This window comes from Electrophorus electricus, chromosome 5 (genome assembly GCF_041902795.1).
Source record: "Electrophorus electricus isolate QZ-2024a chromosome 5, ASM4190279v1, whole genome shotgun sequence".
Lineage (NCBI taxonomy): Eukaryota > Metazoa > Chordata > Actinopteri > Gymnotiformes > Gymnotidae > Electrophorus > Electrophorus electricus.
Window position 1 is genome coordinate 2,240,001 of NC_137501.1, and position 15,731 is coordinate 2,255,731.

Here is a 15,731-nt window from a genome sequence, read left to right on the forward strand (position 1 = left end):
GTAGCATTGCTCGCGATGATAAAACCCAGAGTCTGGTTCTTGATCTTTATTGTGCTGGGAGGGTTCACCAAAACACTGGAACAGAAAAGAAAAACATTGCATCGTTCCATGTTACTAATGAACCCAAGGAGACCAGGGTGAGAGTTATATGCAGGAGTGAGGTGACCCCCCCCACACACACACACACACATACATACACACATACACACATACGTAGAGACATAAAGGTTTTCCGTATCATATCAAAACGACACGTCATATGGTTTGGATAAACCCTGCAGAGGGTCATATAATTTCATAAGCGTTAACTCTACATGCTTTTAACAGAAAAGAGCAGAAGAAAGTGTTTGTAAAACCAAGCTAAAGATAAAGGCTAAAGTCAGGTAGCTAATTCACAAGCTTAGCTGTGGTCCTATGCGCTTTGGCCACTTGTGTACTGTACTGTGTGAATGTTGCTATGGCACCAGGCCATGGTCCCTCACTGTATCTTTGGCACCCTGTCCCCCAGCATGTCTGCTAAATAAATAAATAAAATAAAATTTTATTTTATTTAATGTAATTTTAAAAAAAAATTAAATAGTAATAAAACAGTTAATTAATTTTAAAAAACAGTGAGACAGGTCGTTTTTTTCTGCCATCTCAGAGCTGTGACGCTACGAGGCTTAAGCAGGATGCGGGGACGAGGCAAGTTGAAACAAACATTTTAATAACACAAAACAACTACACTTAGCAAACATGCTATATTACATCAAACACCGACAAACATACAGCAACACACGAGACATATACACACACACACTCAAGACACACAACAAGGATCAGGTGGACGACACGAGAGGGCGTGGCACTACAGACTAACGAACACACACACACACACACACACACACAGACGTTTGAGGAAGGGGGGCGTATCATGACAGAGCCCCCTCTCAAGGGCGCGACTCCCAGCCCACCAGCCTATCAGGCTGCAGCCCCGAGACCAACGGCAAACAGCGAAGCAATAGGACCGGACCACCCGCCACGGGCCAGCGCAAGCAGGACAGCAGAAGGAAGGAGCGGTACCAGGACAACGACAGACACAGGAATGCATACACTAACATGGACGGACACAGAGGGAAACCAAGTTACGGTACATTCAGGGAAACGGGGAACTATGTTATTGCACATAGGAATGTTACTGCTGGGTTTTATGAGTTACTTGGCAACTCGGCATCACCCGGCATGTTACAGTTTGAACCGGAGATGGTGGCACCAGTGAAAAGGGAAGCGTGTGACTCTGAGTTGTGCTGGCAGGGAGAAGCGACGGTCATACCTGGAACTGTTCTCTCCACTTTGGAATTTGATCCCAATTAAAAACAACTTCAGCTTGAGGAAGCAAAACCTACAAACCAAAAGATAAAGAGAGGGAGGGAGAGAGGGATGGACAGAGGGAGAGAGGGATGACCAAGGGATATATTGATAGATGTACATACAGATGAATAAAGGACAATATACATCAAAACAAAGATAAATGACTGTAAGCTGAACAATTACATTAAGAATTGCTTGTTTTTGCTTTATGGACTATTAGTTTAAAGTTGATCTACATGCTGTTTGTTTAGAGTTTGATGTTTGTTTGTAGTTTACACATCTGAGGTTTTTCTTGGTCTCAGAGGGACTGACTTGCTGGCCTGGGCAAAGGTCAAACCAGTGAAAGAAGCAGACAGATACTCTGTGTAGATTTCATTGTACAAGCCCTTTCTGTAGAGATTCTGCCAGCTGGGTCCCTCCTTCTACAGAGGTCAGAATGGAGAGAGAGAGAGAGAGAGAGAGAGAGAGAGAGAGAGAGAGAGAGAGAGAGAGAGAGAGAGAGAGAGAGAGGGAGAGGGAGAGAGAGAGTGATAGAGAGAGAGGAAGAGAGAGAGAGGGAGAGAGAGAGAGAGAGGGAGAGAGAGAAAGAGAAAGGGAGAGGCAGAGAGTGAGTGATAGAGAGAAAGAGAGAGAGGAAGAGAGAGAGAGAGAAGCAAGAATAGTACCATCATTTTATCCATTGCCAACAATTTACATTTTGTGCACTGTTACATATATACATACACCTTTACATAGTCGTTACACTGTTACACTGGTGCTGGTCTTACAGTCTGAAGACACCCCTGCCCACCCCACTAAGGTACCTCCACTTCACTCTGCATGGTGAACAGGTTGGCAAGCAGTGTGGAGAGTCCTGGCACCTGGCAGCTCTGTGCCATGAAGCCCAGTTTGAGCTCTGCCAGGCAGATGACGGCATCACCGTGAGTCCTGTCCCAGTTGGGTACATTCTGCAGATACGCCTGCACACCACAGGGCGGCATGACAGAGCTGTGTAAATGACAAACAGCTATGATGGAACAGGGAGCCGTGCATTTACTGCAGTGTGTAGACTTACTTTACTGCAGTGTGTAAGCATCTGCACAATCACTCTGGTGTTGGGACAGTACTGCTTAACGGAAATCACTCTGGGAATCAAAACAGGAGCAAAAAGCGAGAAATAATCCATACGACAACTAGGACAATACGTGTCTGTGTGTGTACATGTGTGTATATGCGTGCGTATGTGGAACAGAAACAAAAAGCATTTCTGATAGAAGTGGGTGGTTATTTTGATACTTGTTTAAAGGTTTTTGAAATACTCAGTAACCTTGGTAACAAGTGCTATGTGGTTTGTATTTATATTTGGAAGCCTGGTTGATGTGCATAGCCTGGTCACTAGATAATCAAAAGGTTGGTGGTTCAAGCTCCACCACTGCCAGATTCCTGCTGTTGGGGCGCCTGAGCAAGACCCTTAACCCTCTGTTGCTCAAGCTGTACTCACTCATAATTGTGAGTTGCTTTGGATAAAAGTGTCAGCTAAATGATGTAAAAGAAAATAAACCTTTTTTTCCCCCCAGCCTCCTCAGTAAGAGGAAGTCATTACAGTTGAAGGAACAGATGCTAATACATAGGCATAGTTCTGTGTTAATAAATGATTCAGTGTGTGTGTGTGCATTCTGGTGCCAAAACCAGATGGCACATACCGCTTCTGCACTGACTACAGAAAAATAAATGCAGTTACTGTTTCCGATTCCTTCCCAATGCCTCGAATGGAACATTGTGTGGATAAGATTGGTTCAGCTAGATTTGTAAATAAGCTTGATTTACTTAAGGGATATTGGTAAGTTCCGTTAACCTCTCGTGCATCTGACATTTCGGCATTTGCTACCCCTGAATGTTTCCTACAATATACGGTAATGCCTTTCGGTCTTAAGAATGCCCCTTCTACCTTTCAGCGTTTGATGATTATGGTTTTAGGTGACGTGCCTAACTGTGAAGTCTATTTGGATGATGTGGTTGTGTATACCAACACTTGGGAACATCATGTACAATTGCTTGATCTTGTTTTTAAGAAGCTATTGGATGCTTCCCTTGTTCTTAATCTCGAAAAATGTGATTTTGGTAAGAGTGAGGTTGTCTACTTGGGGAAACTGGTGGGTTGTGGTAGTGTGCGTCCCCTTGATGCCAAAGTACAAGCAATCAAGTCTTTTCCTCCCCCAGCGACGAAAAGACAACTCCGACGCTTTTTGGGCATGGCAGGGTTTTATCGTTGCTTTTGTAGGAACTTCTCTGATGTACTTTTACTCACAAATTTGCTTCGTGACACCACCCCTTTTGAATGGTCGCTGTGCAGCACTCCTGTTCTACCAACCCCTGATTTTACTCGTCCTTTTACACTCGAGGTAGAAGCCAGTGGTAGTGGAGATGGTGCTGTCCTCCAACAAGAGGACTCACAAAGCCTAGATCTCCCTATTTGTTATTTTTCTAGAAAGTCCATGAAGCACCAGCTGGCCTATAGCACTATTGAAAAGGAAGCCCTCGCGCTCCTCCTAGCTTCACAACATTTTGAGGTGTATATTGGTGGTAGTCCAGACCCCATCACCGTATACACTGATCACAATCCGCTCGTGTTCTTGCAGAACATGGCTAATGCCAATCAACGCTTAATGCGTTGGTCTCTGATCATCCAAGGGTTTAATATTGGCATCAAAGAGTTCAGAAAATGTAGTGACAGATGCTCTTTCCAGATGTTGATGATTTGGGCTTGTTTTGTTGTTTGTGTGCTGGAACATCCTCTGGAAGTCCATGCTTATGGGGAGGGGTGTTACAGAAAGATGGATGTGTGTGTATGTGTTACAGATCTACTGCCAGGATTTCCACCCTGATTGAGACTCCACCCTGTTCCTTGCTGGGTTTCCCAGCCAACTGTGTCGACCATTTAAAGGCCCCTCCCAGGAGAGAGAGAGAGAGAGAGAGAGAGAGAGAGAGAGAGAGAGAGAAAGGAGACTGTGTGTTAGTTTGGAGTTGGTTTGCTGAGTTGAACATTTGTATGATGTTTTGTATGACCTTGTTTTCCCCCATTTTTGGACTTCGTCTTTGGCTTCGCCCCTCCTGCTTCGGTAGCTGTGTATATATACATTTATATAGAGTATGTAAATATTGTTTGTTTGGTGTTTTGGTGTTGGACACTGGTGGTAGGGAGTGACTGCCATTTCCGTTGGGTGTGGGTTTTGTCTCTGTTTTTGTGTTAGGGAGTTAGGAAAGTTTGTTGTAGGCTTCTTGTGTTGTTAGGATTAGTGAGTGTGTAGTTTTAGTTAATTAGTGTGGGTTATGTGTGTTATTTTGGCTTGCGTGACTCCTGAAGACACTTGCACCAGTATGATTGTTTGTTTGTTTGTTTGTTTTTGAACCATAACCTCTGTAAAATACACTGAAAAACCTTCCGTTTGTGCTTCTCTTTGTTTTGTTGCTGTTCACTTTGTCACAACTTCCGTTACATTAGCAGTTCGTACTTCCTTTTCCTAGTTACGGCCTCACAGCCTAGACGGGGTCGTTACAAGGGGTCGTGCGTGCGCGTGCGCGTGTGCGTGTTACCTCATGAGATTGGCAGAATCTTCGTTATTGTGATCAGTAGTAAACCGATCACACAGAATCAGACAGGCACTGGCCTTATCCATCTGAACAGAGAGGGGGAGAAAAGTTGAATAAAGTGAGAATATAGCAGAGAAAGAGACTGTGTGTGTGTGTGTGTGTGTGTGTGTGTGTGTGTGTGTGTGTGTGTGTGTGTGTGTGTGTGTGTGTGTGTGTGTGTACCATCACTCTCTCCTGGTCCTTTCTCTCTAGTACAGATCCCTGGAAGAAAGTTGCATGCATGAAGTGCAGATTGAAGAAGGCCTCCAACTCCAGGTCAGGACGCAAACTACAGACACACGACAGCATCTCCCCATAAACTACAGACACACGACAGCATCTCCCCATAAACTACAGACACACATCAGCATCTCCCCACAAACTACAGACCCACGTCAGCATCTCCCCACAAACTACAGACCCACGTCAGCATCTCCCCACAAACTACAGACCCACGTCAGCATCTCCCCACAAACTACAGACCCACAGCAGCATCTCCCCACAAACTACAGACCCACGTCAGCATCTCCCCACAAACTACAGACACACGTCAGCATCTCCTCAGAAACTACAGACACACAGCAGCATCTCCCCACAAACTACAGACACACGGCAGCCTCTCAGAACATCAGAGCATGAACATATAGATGAAAATCCAAAGATGAAATCCAATCATTTATGTCATATGATCTAATATAATCTATTAAAATTCATATAGTGTAATGCAACTCAACTATTGCTTTTTATATTAATGTACATTAAAAAAAAATAAAGCAGATTTTTAAAGAAACCTATTAATAATTACATTTTACTTCCTTTAGGGTCTGATTCAAGACAGTTTTCTGGTCATTAGGTAATTCACAGAGTCTTAAATGATCATTGCCCATAAAACTAAATTTAAAAGCTGTATAAAATGAACCTACTGCACGAGAATTACAAGAGAGTTATTTTAGATGAAGTCTAGAGGATCCTAAGACAAGAGGGCTTAAAAAGCTGTTCATTCTCTCTCTCTGCCAGTTTGTAGTAGTTTGGTGTCCTGAAGTTGGAAAAAGGGCATGTAATCTCAAATGCTCAAGACTGAAAAATAAACACTTCATCTCTAGCCACTGAGAATGAATGAGTGAACGCCAGCAGAAACTAGTTACTGTCACCTCAGATGGCTAATGCTACCTGCACCGTGTGTATTAGTGATGTTGGCTAGCATTGTGTGTTGTGTGTCGTCCAGGACACGTCCTACCTGCCCAGGAAGAGGACATTAACGTCCACGTCTCCTCTGTCCTCGTGCAGGAACTCCTTCATAAATGCGGAGACGCTGGTTAGAGTTATGTGGCCGCAGACCACCACGTGTCTAAGCACAACAGACAGAGAAGGGAGAGGGAATGTGGGAGAACTGATGCAGCGAGACGGAGAATGTGAGGGAGCCGGCCAGTCATGACTGTGCTCTCTGACACGCAGCTACACGAGTGTTTCTCTTCCCAGAGCAGGCTGGTCCTCATTGAAAAGTTACTGACAGACAACACACATACACACACAGTACTGAAGTAAGCGAGATTTAATGCTCAACAGCTTGTTATCATGGCAGTTACTAAGTGAGGAAGGTTGGTGTTCCCATATGGTGATGAGTGTATATCTCACTCACGTCTCTCTGGAAGTGTTTCTGTAGCTGCCACTGAAGCGCTTCCTGTTAACGATGATTTCAACCACCTCAGGAACGTAGCTGGCAAACACACCCTGGGAGGAAAATAAAGATTATATTTGTGAGATTATCAAGAACACTCCAGGATAATGCTTCCGTGTGTGTGTGTATGTATGTGTGTGTATGTATGTGTGTGTATGTGTGTGTGTGTATGTGTGTGTGTGTGTTAGTACCAATGCAATGGAGATGAAAATGATGATGAAGAAGCGTCCAAAGGTCGTAGTGACGTCTACATCACCGTAACCAACTGTCGATATGGTTACGACCAGGAAGTACACGCAATCAAAGTAGGTAAGAAAGTGTGGGGAACTCCAAAAGTCCCCAGAATTCTCCAGCTGAACATGCACAGTCAAACACACACACACACACACACCGTGTATTACATACATAAGAATCACGAGGCTCAGCAACCTGGCTCCCCTAAAGTGAATCTCAGTGCCTGAACCAGTAAAACCTAACTGTTGCCCAACCAGTGTAACCTAATAGTGCTTCTAAAAAAAACATTCTTCCAGATGATCATGAGCTTTGTGCATTCATGAAAGCAATACAGCGATGAGTGGCAGTCTAGCACCAGGGTGTGGAGTACAGAGGACAGAGGGACGTGCACACAACTGGACTGAAGAATCTCTCTTCTCTATGCTACTTGTGGAGAAGCAGCCAATATAAAATGAATAAACGTTACCTGCCCTGACTCATATTATGATGTATTTTATAATGTATGTGTGTCTGGGAAGTCAACTGACTGACTACAGCACACACCAAGTGGACCACCCCAGCCGTAGTGAGCAGAAACCCAGCCAGGACCGCAACCAGACGGGAAAGTTTCATGGCGGTGCTGAGAGGGATGAGAGAAAGGACAGAGCGAGAGAGAAAGAGAAGAAAAAACAGAAAAAGAAAGTCAACAGTATATTCTCTCTGCCTGAGAGGGATTTGTAAGAGACGAAAAGGGGGTTGTAATGTGTCTCACTTGTTTTCCAGAATGTTGAATGTCTGCAGAACCCTGGGCAGGTCTAGAAGGTGGAGCGCTCTAAGGAACCTCAAACCTATACGCATGCACACACGCACACACACACACGCACGCACATACACAAACCAAAAAAAGAGTACACATCCTTAGGTTTTTCATTTGTCACAGTAACCTGTTTGGGCTTCTGTCTTCTGAGTTGTTCAATATTTCCTCAAGTAACCAAGGAAACATTCAACTTTCTGTATTTGGTCCCTGTTCAGACTGGAGAAGTGGAGCCAGAACTAATAATCATCACACATCTTAGAACAGAAGACCCGATTCATCATCTAGAACCATCTTCATGAAGATGTGGTTTAAACCACAATGGAACGGCTGGAAAGACCCGGACTCCACAAGCTCAGGCATGCGAAGTGATGTGGTGTCATGTGATGTGTTGTGGTGTCATGTGATGTGTTGTGGTGTCATGTGATGTGATGTGCACTACATACATACCTAGCCATGCCTGGCATGTGAGAAGACTAAAGAGGGAAGGCGGGATAGTGAAGAAGTCAATGAGCGATCTCAGGTCCAGCCATGCATGCACCTTATCCTCAGCTGCTAGGAACTACCCAGAATGCACGGTGAGGCACACATCATAATCAGAGTTTGTGTTCTCCGAACCGCAATGTGTCCACTCACCCTGATGCCAAAGATGAGAAGGTAATAGACATGGAAGGCAACATCCACTAGGAACATGGGGCTGTAGCTCTGCATGTAGTGCTGGACAGGCCTGGTAGAGAGTGACAGAGCGTCAGTCACGGCAGCATAACGCAGAACTTGTTTAGACTGATCTAGTACAGCACGCTCAACCCAGCGTTCCTGACGAAGTTTCAGCTTCAGAACACCTAGGTTTAGTTACTCAAGCTGTGTTATTTAATCTCTGTGCATGTGCCCATTAAACTGTTATGCTTGCATCAGTCAGTCAGTCAGTCAGTCAGACACATGAAACATGGAGGGACTTACATTTCAGCCATGGAGCAAAGAATCACACTAGGAGTTTTACACTTTCTGCTGTGTGATGTGTTGTGTGTGAAAGGTCAAAGTCATTTTACCTAATAGCTACGTACGTTCTGCAGGAGCAACACGCATGTCCAACTTCACTGCATATAATGTACAGATGAGTCAGATCTACAGAAGCCAAAAGTCTGTATATGTGAACACCTGAACGCTGAGAGCAACTCACTGTCTGGTCATGAGGATGTACATCACCACCGAGCAAACATTGGCACCGAATGTGAGCAGCATCTGACAGGAAAGCAAACGCGAGCTGAAAAGAAACCATTCATACTAGAGGACTTTCCTGCTGCCAGCAGTTCAGCATCATGAATCAAGCAGTAAGCGCCAAACTGAGATGCACCTCGCATTTAGGTCAGTAGTTCAGTACTAATGCAGTAGCTGAGTAATAATGCAGTCAGGCATATGAAGAACTTTCCCATGGGGACACGCCCACCCAACCCATTAATAAACCCCTCACACCATCCAACCCATTATACACCTCTCACACTGCCCAACCCATAATAAACCCTCCACACCACCCAACACATTAATATACCCCTCCCACCATCCAACCCTTTATACAACACCATTATACATCTATACCCACCCGACCTAACACATTATAACATTATATGAGTAGTGTGAGCACACACCCCCACAGAATTACACCTATGGGTGGTTGTAAATGATGCAGAGGGGAGGAGGTTTTACAAACCAGTATCTTTCCAGGCAGGTATTGAGCAGAAATAACAGAGATGGCCCACATTCTCAACGAGCTCCTGAGACCGAACACGGGCTTCGTGTTAATGCTCTAAAAGAACACATGAAGTATGTATGACTTTATCATCCAACATAACCTGTAGCAGCAGGCGTGACTAGCAGCTCACATGCCTGGATTACAGCAGTAATGCAAAGCCCAAACTCTTCAGTGAATTGGAGTGTTTCCTATGCTAGTCCAGGATGCTACTGCTCAAACCCTTCAAGAGGGGGACATCAAACTCCAAGAACAGGCAAAGCATTGATGGTATCAGGGCAGGAGGATCACAACAACACTGTTAGAGGTGACTAAACGTAGCGAGGCCTGACATGGGCACATACCCAAGGCCTGCCGTAATCATCTCACACTTACCTGCGGTTGCACCCAGGTGGGTCTTGGGCGAACATGCATGCGGCTGAGAGCTCCGTGTCCAAACCTGCATGTGACCAGCATCATAAAGCCTCCTACGAACACGGAGAGAGAGGCGCAGAAGAAGAGCCAGCCGAGGTTCTGCCCCTGGTACAGAGGGGAGGCAGGGTTGGCTGCACACTCCACTGACATGAGTGAGGCTTCTATTGCTCTCGCTGGTTTTGGGATTTCACCCGAGAGTCCAGTCCAGGTTCGGGACATTCTAGAATGTAGGTGACATCGCGCTTAGCCTGTTGCCATGGCTGCACTGTTCTAAAAAAAACCACACCTTCCAAAATAAACCGTTTGATGAGACACACATGCTCTCACCTGCATCGCAGGGGCTAATGAGTACCAAAGGAATGAAGGTCATTAGTTCATACGAAGTTAGCCAAACCTAGCCATGGTAAATGGCAAACGTGGTACAGCATTAACTGCCAAGCCTTTATTGGTTTTGCTTTAACTAGTGTGTAGAGATAACCACGTAAAACAAATGTCTATGCTGTTGGGTTAATTTATGACCCAAGGAGTGTGTTGTTTTTTTTTAATCTCGCACTCACACACACACACACACACACACACACACACACAGAGACACAAATGTCTTGAAAAGGGTTGAGCCAGAGATATAAATAAATATACAGATATATAAATAAATCAAATGTAAAATGAGCTTTATAATTACAGGATTTCATAGTTTTCTTTAGAATATCATACAAATGTCTATGAGCAGAAAAAAATAGACACTACTTACCAGAGTCTCAGAATACTGGAACAGTATTTAATGGTTATCAAGTTTATAGACTGTATCAGAAACAAAAAACTCAAAAGAGGCCTACAAAAAAGAATGGAATGTGGCAAGAAAGAAATATTCAAACAGAAAAATCAAAAATCAAGATGAACAACAGTACGTTTCTCCAGCTTTTTACAGAATACAACTGAAAATACGAAAAGCAGACCAGAGCATTTCTTAGTCCAAAATTACTTGAGTGGCAAGTCAAAAAACCCAATATTATTATTATTTAAAAAACAAAAACAAACAAACAAGAAACACCCAGCAACATGCAGAAATTGGGTTAAGAGTTAAGTGCTCCACACACACACACAAACGTCAACAGACAGGCCTTTTGTCTTAGTAAAATGAACACAGCAATAAGTTTACTCGTGTAAAGCAACACAAGTTTTTGAAGGAAAACAAGCAACAACAAAAAAACAAAAACAAACAAAACAACCCACACAACTACTGAAAACTGCATATCTAAATAAATCTACTGAGCCTCAAAAGGTTGGACAGTGTCCAACTGTCCCTGCAACTCACGAGACGGTACACAAATCCCAATTTACAAGCTTCAAAATACGTCATTCACAAGCCCGTTTTAAACAGAATTACACAAATATCTTTACATACAATTTATAGTACTCTATGCTGTCATAGCCTAATTTAATCCAGGAAAACATGATTTTTACTAACTGCAAAAAAAGAGAAAATGTTTGAAGTATTGTACATCACATAATGAAAGATTACAATTTGATATCTTTAAAAATCGACCATTTTGGGGGGGGGGGGGGCGGGGGGGGGACATTTTAATGAATTTTGTTAACAGCCGGAGAAAACAAAATTACGAACAGTTACTTCACATGCAGTTCATTCACAAGTAGATATGAAGGCCCAACCACCTGTATGAAAATCAAACGCTCCAAACGCTCTCACTGAACAGAGAGAATGTCTGTCTCCTCAGCTGATCTGGAGCAGAAAAAAGGGAACCGCAGTGACAATCAGACATGCAAATCTAGAGTCAGGCTTACAGAATATAGAAATAACTGGTATATTCTCTATAAGGACAAGTTCTGCCAGTGTACTGAAAAAAATGCATTTTATCTGTAAGGACAAAATATTCCATAACACTGCCACCTGGTGGTGAAAAATGAGTCTCATAACAAAGTATTAATAAATAAATAAATAAATAAATAAATGGGTCTTTGTTGTAGAAATATAATGTAATTTTCAATTATGTTGCTGTAATTTCCATGCATTTTTGCTGTCCAGTGCTTGGACAGGCGTGTTTTCACGATTATCTAAGTTTTATTAAAAATTACATAATTTAACAGAACAAGTCTATAAAGATAGTCCGTAACCTGAAACCCAACCTTGACTGGACATATTAGGACACACGCCTGGGAGGGATCAACCCAAGGTGGGCCGCCTCAAAGGAGGGTGTCTGGTGTTTAAAAGGCCGAAACATCCGACGATATGATTTTTTTTTCAGACATCTGCTCTACTTGATGAAAGCATTTCAGTTATTAAACAGCCATGCTAGTCAGGTATGCTATATCTTCCAGTACTTTATTGGAAAAACCTTTAATGTTTAGTTTTAAAAAGGCAGTGTACAATTATTCCAGCACACATTACATCCCACCATCTCTTTCACCAGTAGCCCACAGCTCTGAAACCTGTTTGACCAGCCAGAATGCAAGTTCCTACATACAGTTCAATGGTAGAATGGCTCTGAAACACCTTCTCCACAGGATTTCAATAAATTGTATATTATATAATGTTTTGGGGGTTTTGTGTGTGTGTACCAACACATTTTATTTATTTTTATATGGTTGATGATCAGTTGAACACAAAGATTAACCAAACTGTTTATTTAGGATGTTCCTGTTCTCACTCAGAGCGGTAGCAACTGGGACGATGGACCCTGACTGGGAATGCCTGTTAGAATCCAGGAAACAGCAGTCCTTGTGAGGCAAATGTGATTTACTGGATAACAGCAGAGCATTCATGCAGAATCCAAATTCTCATGAGCCTGTCATTCCTTAACATTCCTTAACCCCAAGTTTAACAATTCATTCAATACACACTAAATAGAAATAAAGATGTAGACTCAGGAATTAATTTAAGAGAATAGCTGGTCCAATATTTGTGAGCTTAAAGTTATAAATGAGTCATAGTCTGGAGAATGTCTAACAGTCTCAGGTGGGCATAACTTTCATACACTTTCTTCAAGGACAGTTACATAACTTTTGTTTTTCATAATACTTTTCCAGGTTTCCACCATTATGTTCAAATCATACATTATTTAGCTTATGCAAACTGATAATAAATACACATTGAGTGGTATTTGGTACCATTATATTCAATCAAAATGGTTTCTTTCTTTTTTTTTTAAGGTGATCCTATTCAAACCACCTGCTGCCCATCTTGATAACATTGTTCTGGTTCCCAGCCTTAGACCGAGGCCTTTGACTGAGGCCTCTAGAAGCCAGACAGAGACCCTTTGAGGCCTCACACTGAAGCCTGCAGAGGCCTTTTTCTACATAAATCCAGTTTATTTTAAACCATCCATACTTTTCTGCTTACAATATCATTGTAATGACATGAGATGATGTAATCTGATCTACAAATAAACAGAAGAGAAATCATTTAAAATGATGAATATACTCTAACCAAACTTCTACATTCAGTACAAACTAAATATCAAAGCATTACATCAGGGTTAGCATGTAAGGTAAACTGAAGCCCAAGGCTATTAGAGGTAGCAGTCTGACCTAGCAGCTAGCATGGTAGCTGCTGACGCGTGGCTGATTATCAAGGCACTAATTCACTCTGTATCCTAACGGACTAACGCTCACCTCATAACGCATCAAACAAAAATGACTTATGTGGTAAAATTAAGCTCCAACTGCAAGAGTAGAGCAAGAAATCAGTGTTCATATGACTAAATAAATCAAGCTAATGCTTTCTAAAATGCATTCAAGTCTCTAATGTTTAATTTACTACTATTTTTAGCGGGTCACCATCCAACTGTGGTATAAACCAAGAATGTTTTTCCTGCACTATTGCCCGGTTGGAGTAGAGAAGCGGGGCTTGTGGCTTTGGAAAGACGGGGAGCTGAACATTAAGGCTGTAAAGTTTTGCGGGAATGGGATGTAGCATGGCTGAGAAATTTTAAAATTTTAAATTTGGATTGCTCTTCAGCATTTATCTGGTAGTTTGTCTGCGTGTGCTAGTGCATGCGAGTGAGTTCCTTGAAAAGCTCTGAATCTGAGATCTAAACTCCCCCCTCCTGTACGAGAGGTTCTAAAGCTCCTCCCCCCTCCTGTACAAGAGGTTCTAAAGCTCCTCCCCCCTCCTGTACGAGAGGTTCTAAAGCTCCTCCCCTCTCCTGTACGAGAGGTTCTAAAGCTCCTCCCCTCTCCTGTACGAGAGGTTCTAAAGCTCCTCCCCCCTCCTGTACGAGAGGTTCTAAAGCTCCTCCCACCTCCTGTACGAGAGGTTCTAAAGCTCCTCCCACTTGCTGTACGAGAGGTTCTAAAGCTCCTCCCCCCTCCTGTACGAGCGGTTCTAAAGCTCCTCCCCTCTCCTGTACGAGAGGTTCTAAAGCTCCTCCCATCACCTTGTCTTTGTCCATCACTCACATCTCCTTGAACAGTTTCTGTTTGGCTACAGTATGTAGCAACTTGCATGAGGTAAACTGAGACCAGCTGCTTGGTGTTCTGCTCCTCATGGTTCTCTAACCTTCCACTGCATGCTTCTGGCCCACGTTCAGCACTTAGTAACTGCTCCACTTTTGTTCCATCATATGTTTTAGAGGGTTGGGTGTCCTGTATCTGCACCACAGCCTTGGTGTTTGAGTGGTAAAGTGCAACAAAGCCTGCTGCCTTGGCTGGTCTCACAGCACCTGTGTCCATGTATTCAGAAGCAGACGTCTGATCATCTTCCTGAAAGTTCTTCCCTGCTGTGCTGTCAATTCTTGGTCTTCTGGTGGTCTCTCTGGAACATCATTGGGAAGACCTTTAAAGGCCATGTAGAGCAGGAATGGAAGCAATCACCAGGGAGGACAAATAAAGTTCCATCATGAAGAAGATACAGTCTGAACACTGTAAAACTCAGAAGGCATTTGTAGAAGAAAACTTTTCTTGAATTTTCTTGAATTTAATTTTTTTGAAAAATTAAAAAAGCTGAAAGAGACACTGATTTAATGAATGAGTCACTTCCAGTGGACAGAGAGAGTACATGATTAATCCTCTAATAGGATCTGGACACTTTAGATGAAAGAATCAATTGATTGAAACATAAAATCAACACTTAGTTTGCAGCACTCCAAACCGTTACAAATTAATATTCACTAATTGACATACTAAGAGTAGGCACAACCATTCAAATGATATGTTTCATCATGAAAGGATAATGATTTCAAAGTGTTCTAAAATCATTTAACAGGTAAAACAAACCTGGTCTTTAATCTTACCCAACATGCTGTCACCTGTGGTGGTAGGTGTTTGCAGGTCGTGAGCCAAGCTAGAGGCCGATTCTACAGCCCCTGTTGGAGCAACTAAACTGCCTCCTGGCTCCCCATTGGTTGTTACTTCAGGTCCAAGAACTATTCCATGTTTCTGTTAAAGGGTAAAAGTGTAAGTATATTCTTCGGTGAATTATGCAGCCAGAGGTGATAAATGAAAAACATCGGATGGCTGCTCCCTTTATCCTGAATTGTTCCACCTTCAGAGCATAACTCATTCCTCAAAGCATTCCGCTCATCTCGGATAATGTCCGAATATTCCTTCTGCCTCTCTAAGACCTACACATTCCTGTCGGCAGAAGGGGGGAAAAAAAAGGAACTAGGAAAAGGAAAACTACAGATAAAATCTGCTTATACACACATGTTGTTATATAGGAAAATAAAAACACCACAACACAAAGACCACTGGTTACATGACTAACCCTAACCTTGACCCTAACCCAGTCCAGCTAGTCCGGGTGAGTGTTTCTCCATCAGAAGTATTTAACAGGTTAACTTCTGCTGGGCCGCTTTAACGGCAAATCAAAGCGCCGATCTGAAACTCCTTTCATTCCAGGGTTTCCTGCAGGTCTGAAATCTCCCTAACCCAGCTCTCTCCTTTCACAT

General features: G+C 43.0%; 2 protein-coding genes across 2 annotated transcripts in view; both read right to left on the reverse strand.

The window, feature by feature from the left end:
* Positions 1-1,419, reverse strand: part of LOC113585458 (calcium-activated potassium channel subunit alpha-1-like) — a 10,793-nt gene extending 9,374 nt beyond the window's left edge. Inside the window, exons 1-2 of the mRNA XM_035529986.2 lie at positions 1,313-1,419; positions 1-75 (exon numbers count right to left, since the gene is read on the reverse strand). The exon at positions 1-75 is cut by the window's left edge and continues 12 nt beyond it. The gene's annotated coding sequence lies outside the window, so the exon portion shown is untranslated. The remainder of the gene's footprint in view (positions 76-1,312) is intronic.
* Positions 1,420-1,495: 76 nt separating this feature from the next.
* Positions 1,496-6,351, reverse strand: LOC145657935 (calcium-activated potassium channel subunit alpha-1-like). The gene is made up of 6 exons (XM_081714819.1): positions 6,197-6,351; positions 5,143-5,248; positions 4,924-5,006; positions 2,405-2,474; positions 2,154-2,309; positions 1,496-1,772 (listed from the first exon to the last, which is right to left on the reverse strand). The coding sequence occupies exons 1-6, from the start codon at positions 6,256-6,258 to the stop codon at positions 1,623-1,625; spliced, it is 627 nt and encodes a 208-aa protein (XP_081570945.1). The 5' UTR covers positions 6,259-6,351; the 3' UTR covers positions 1,496-1,622.
* Positions 6,352-15,731: the final 9,380 nt, after the last annotated feature.

Coding starts and splice junctions, on each gene's coding strand:
- LOC145657935 (XM_081714819.1), bottom strand. CDS start 6,258: ATGAAGGAGTTCCTGCACGAGGACAGAGGAGACGTGGACGTTAATGTC. Junction 2,310..2,404: donor TGCTTACACACTGCAGTAAA/GTAAGTCTACAC, acceptor TGTGGTGTGCAG/GCGTATCTGCAGAATGTACC. Junction 1,773..2,153: donor CCATGCAGAGTGAAGTGGAG/GTACCTTAGTGG, acceptor TGACCTCTGTAG/AAGGAGGGACCCAGCTGGCA.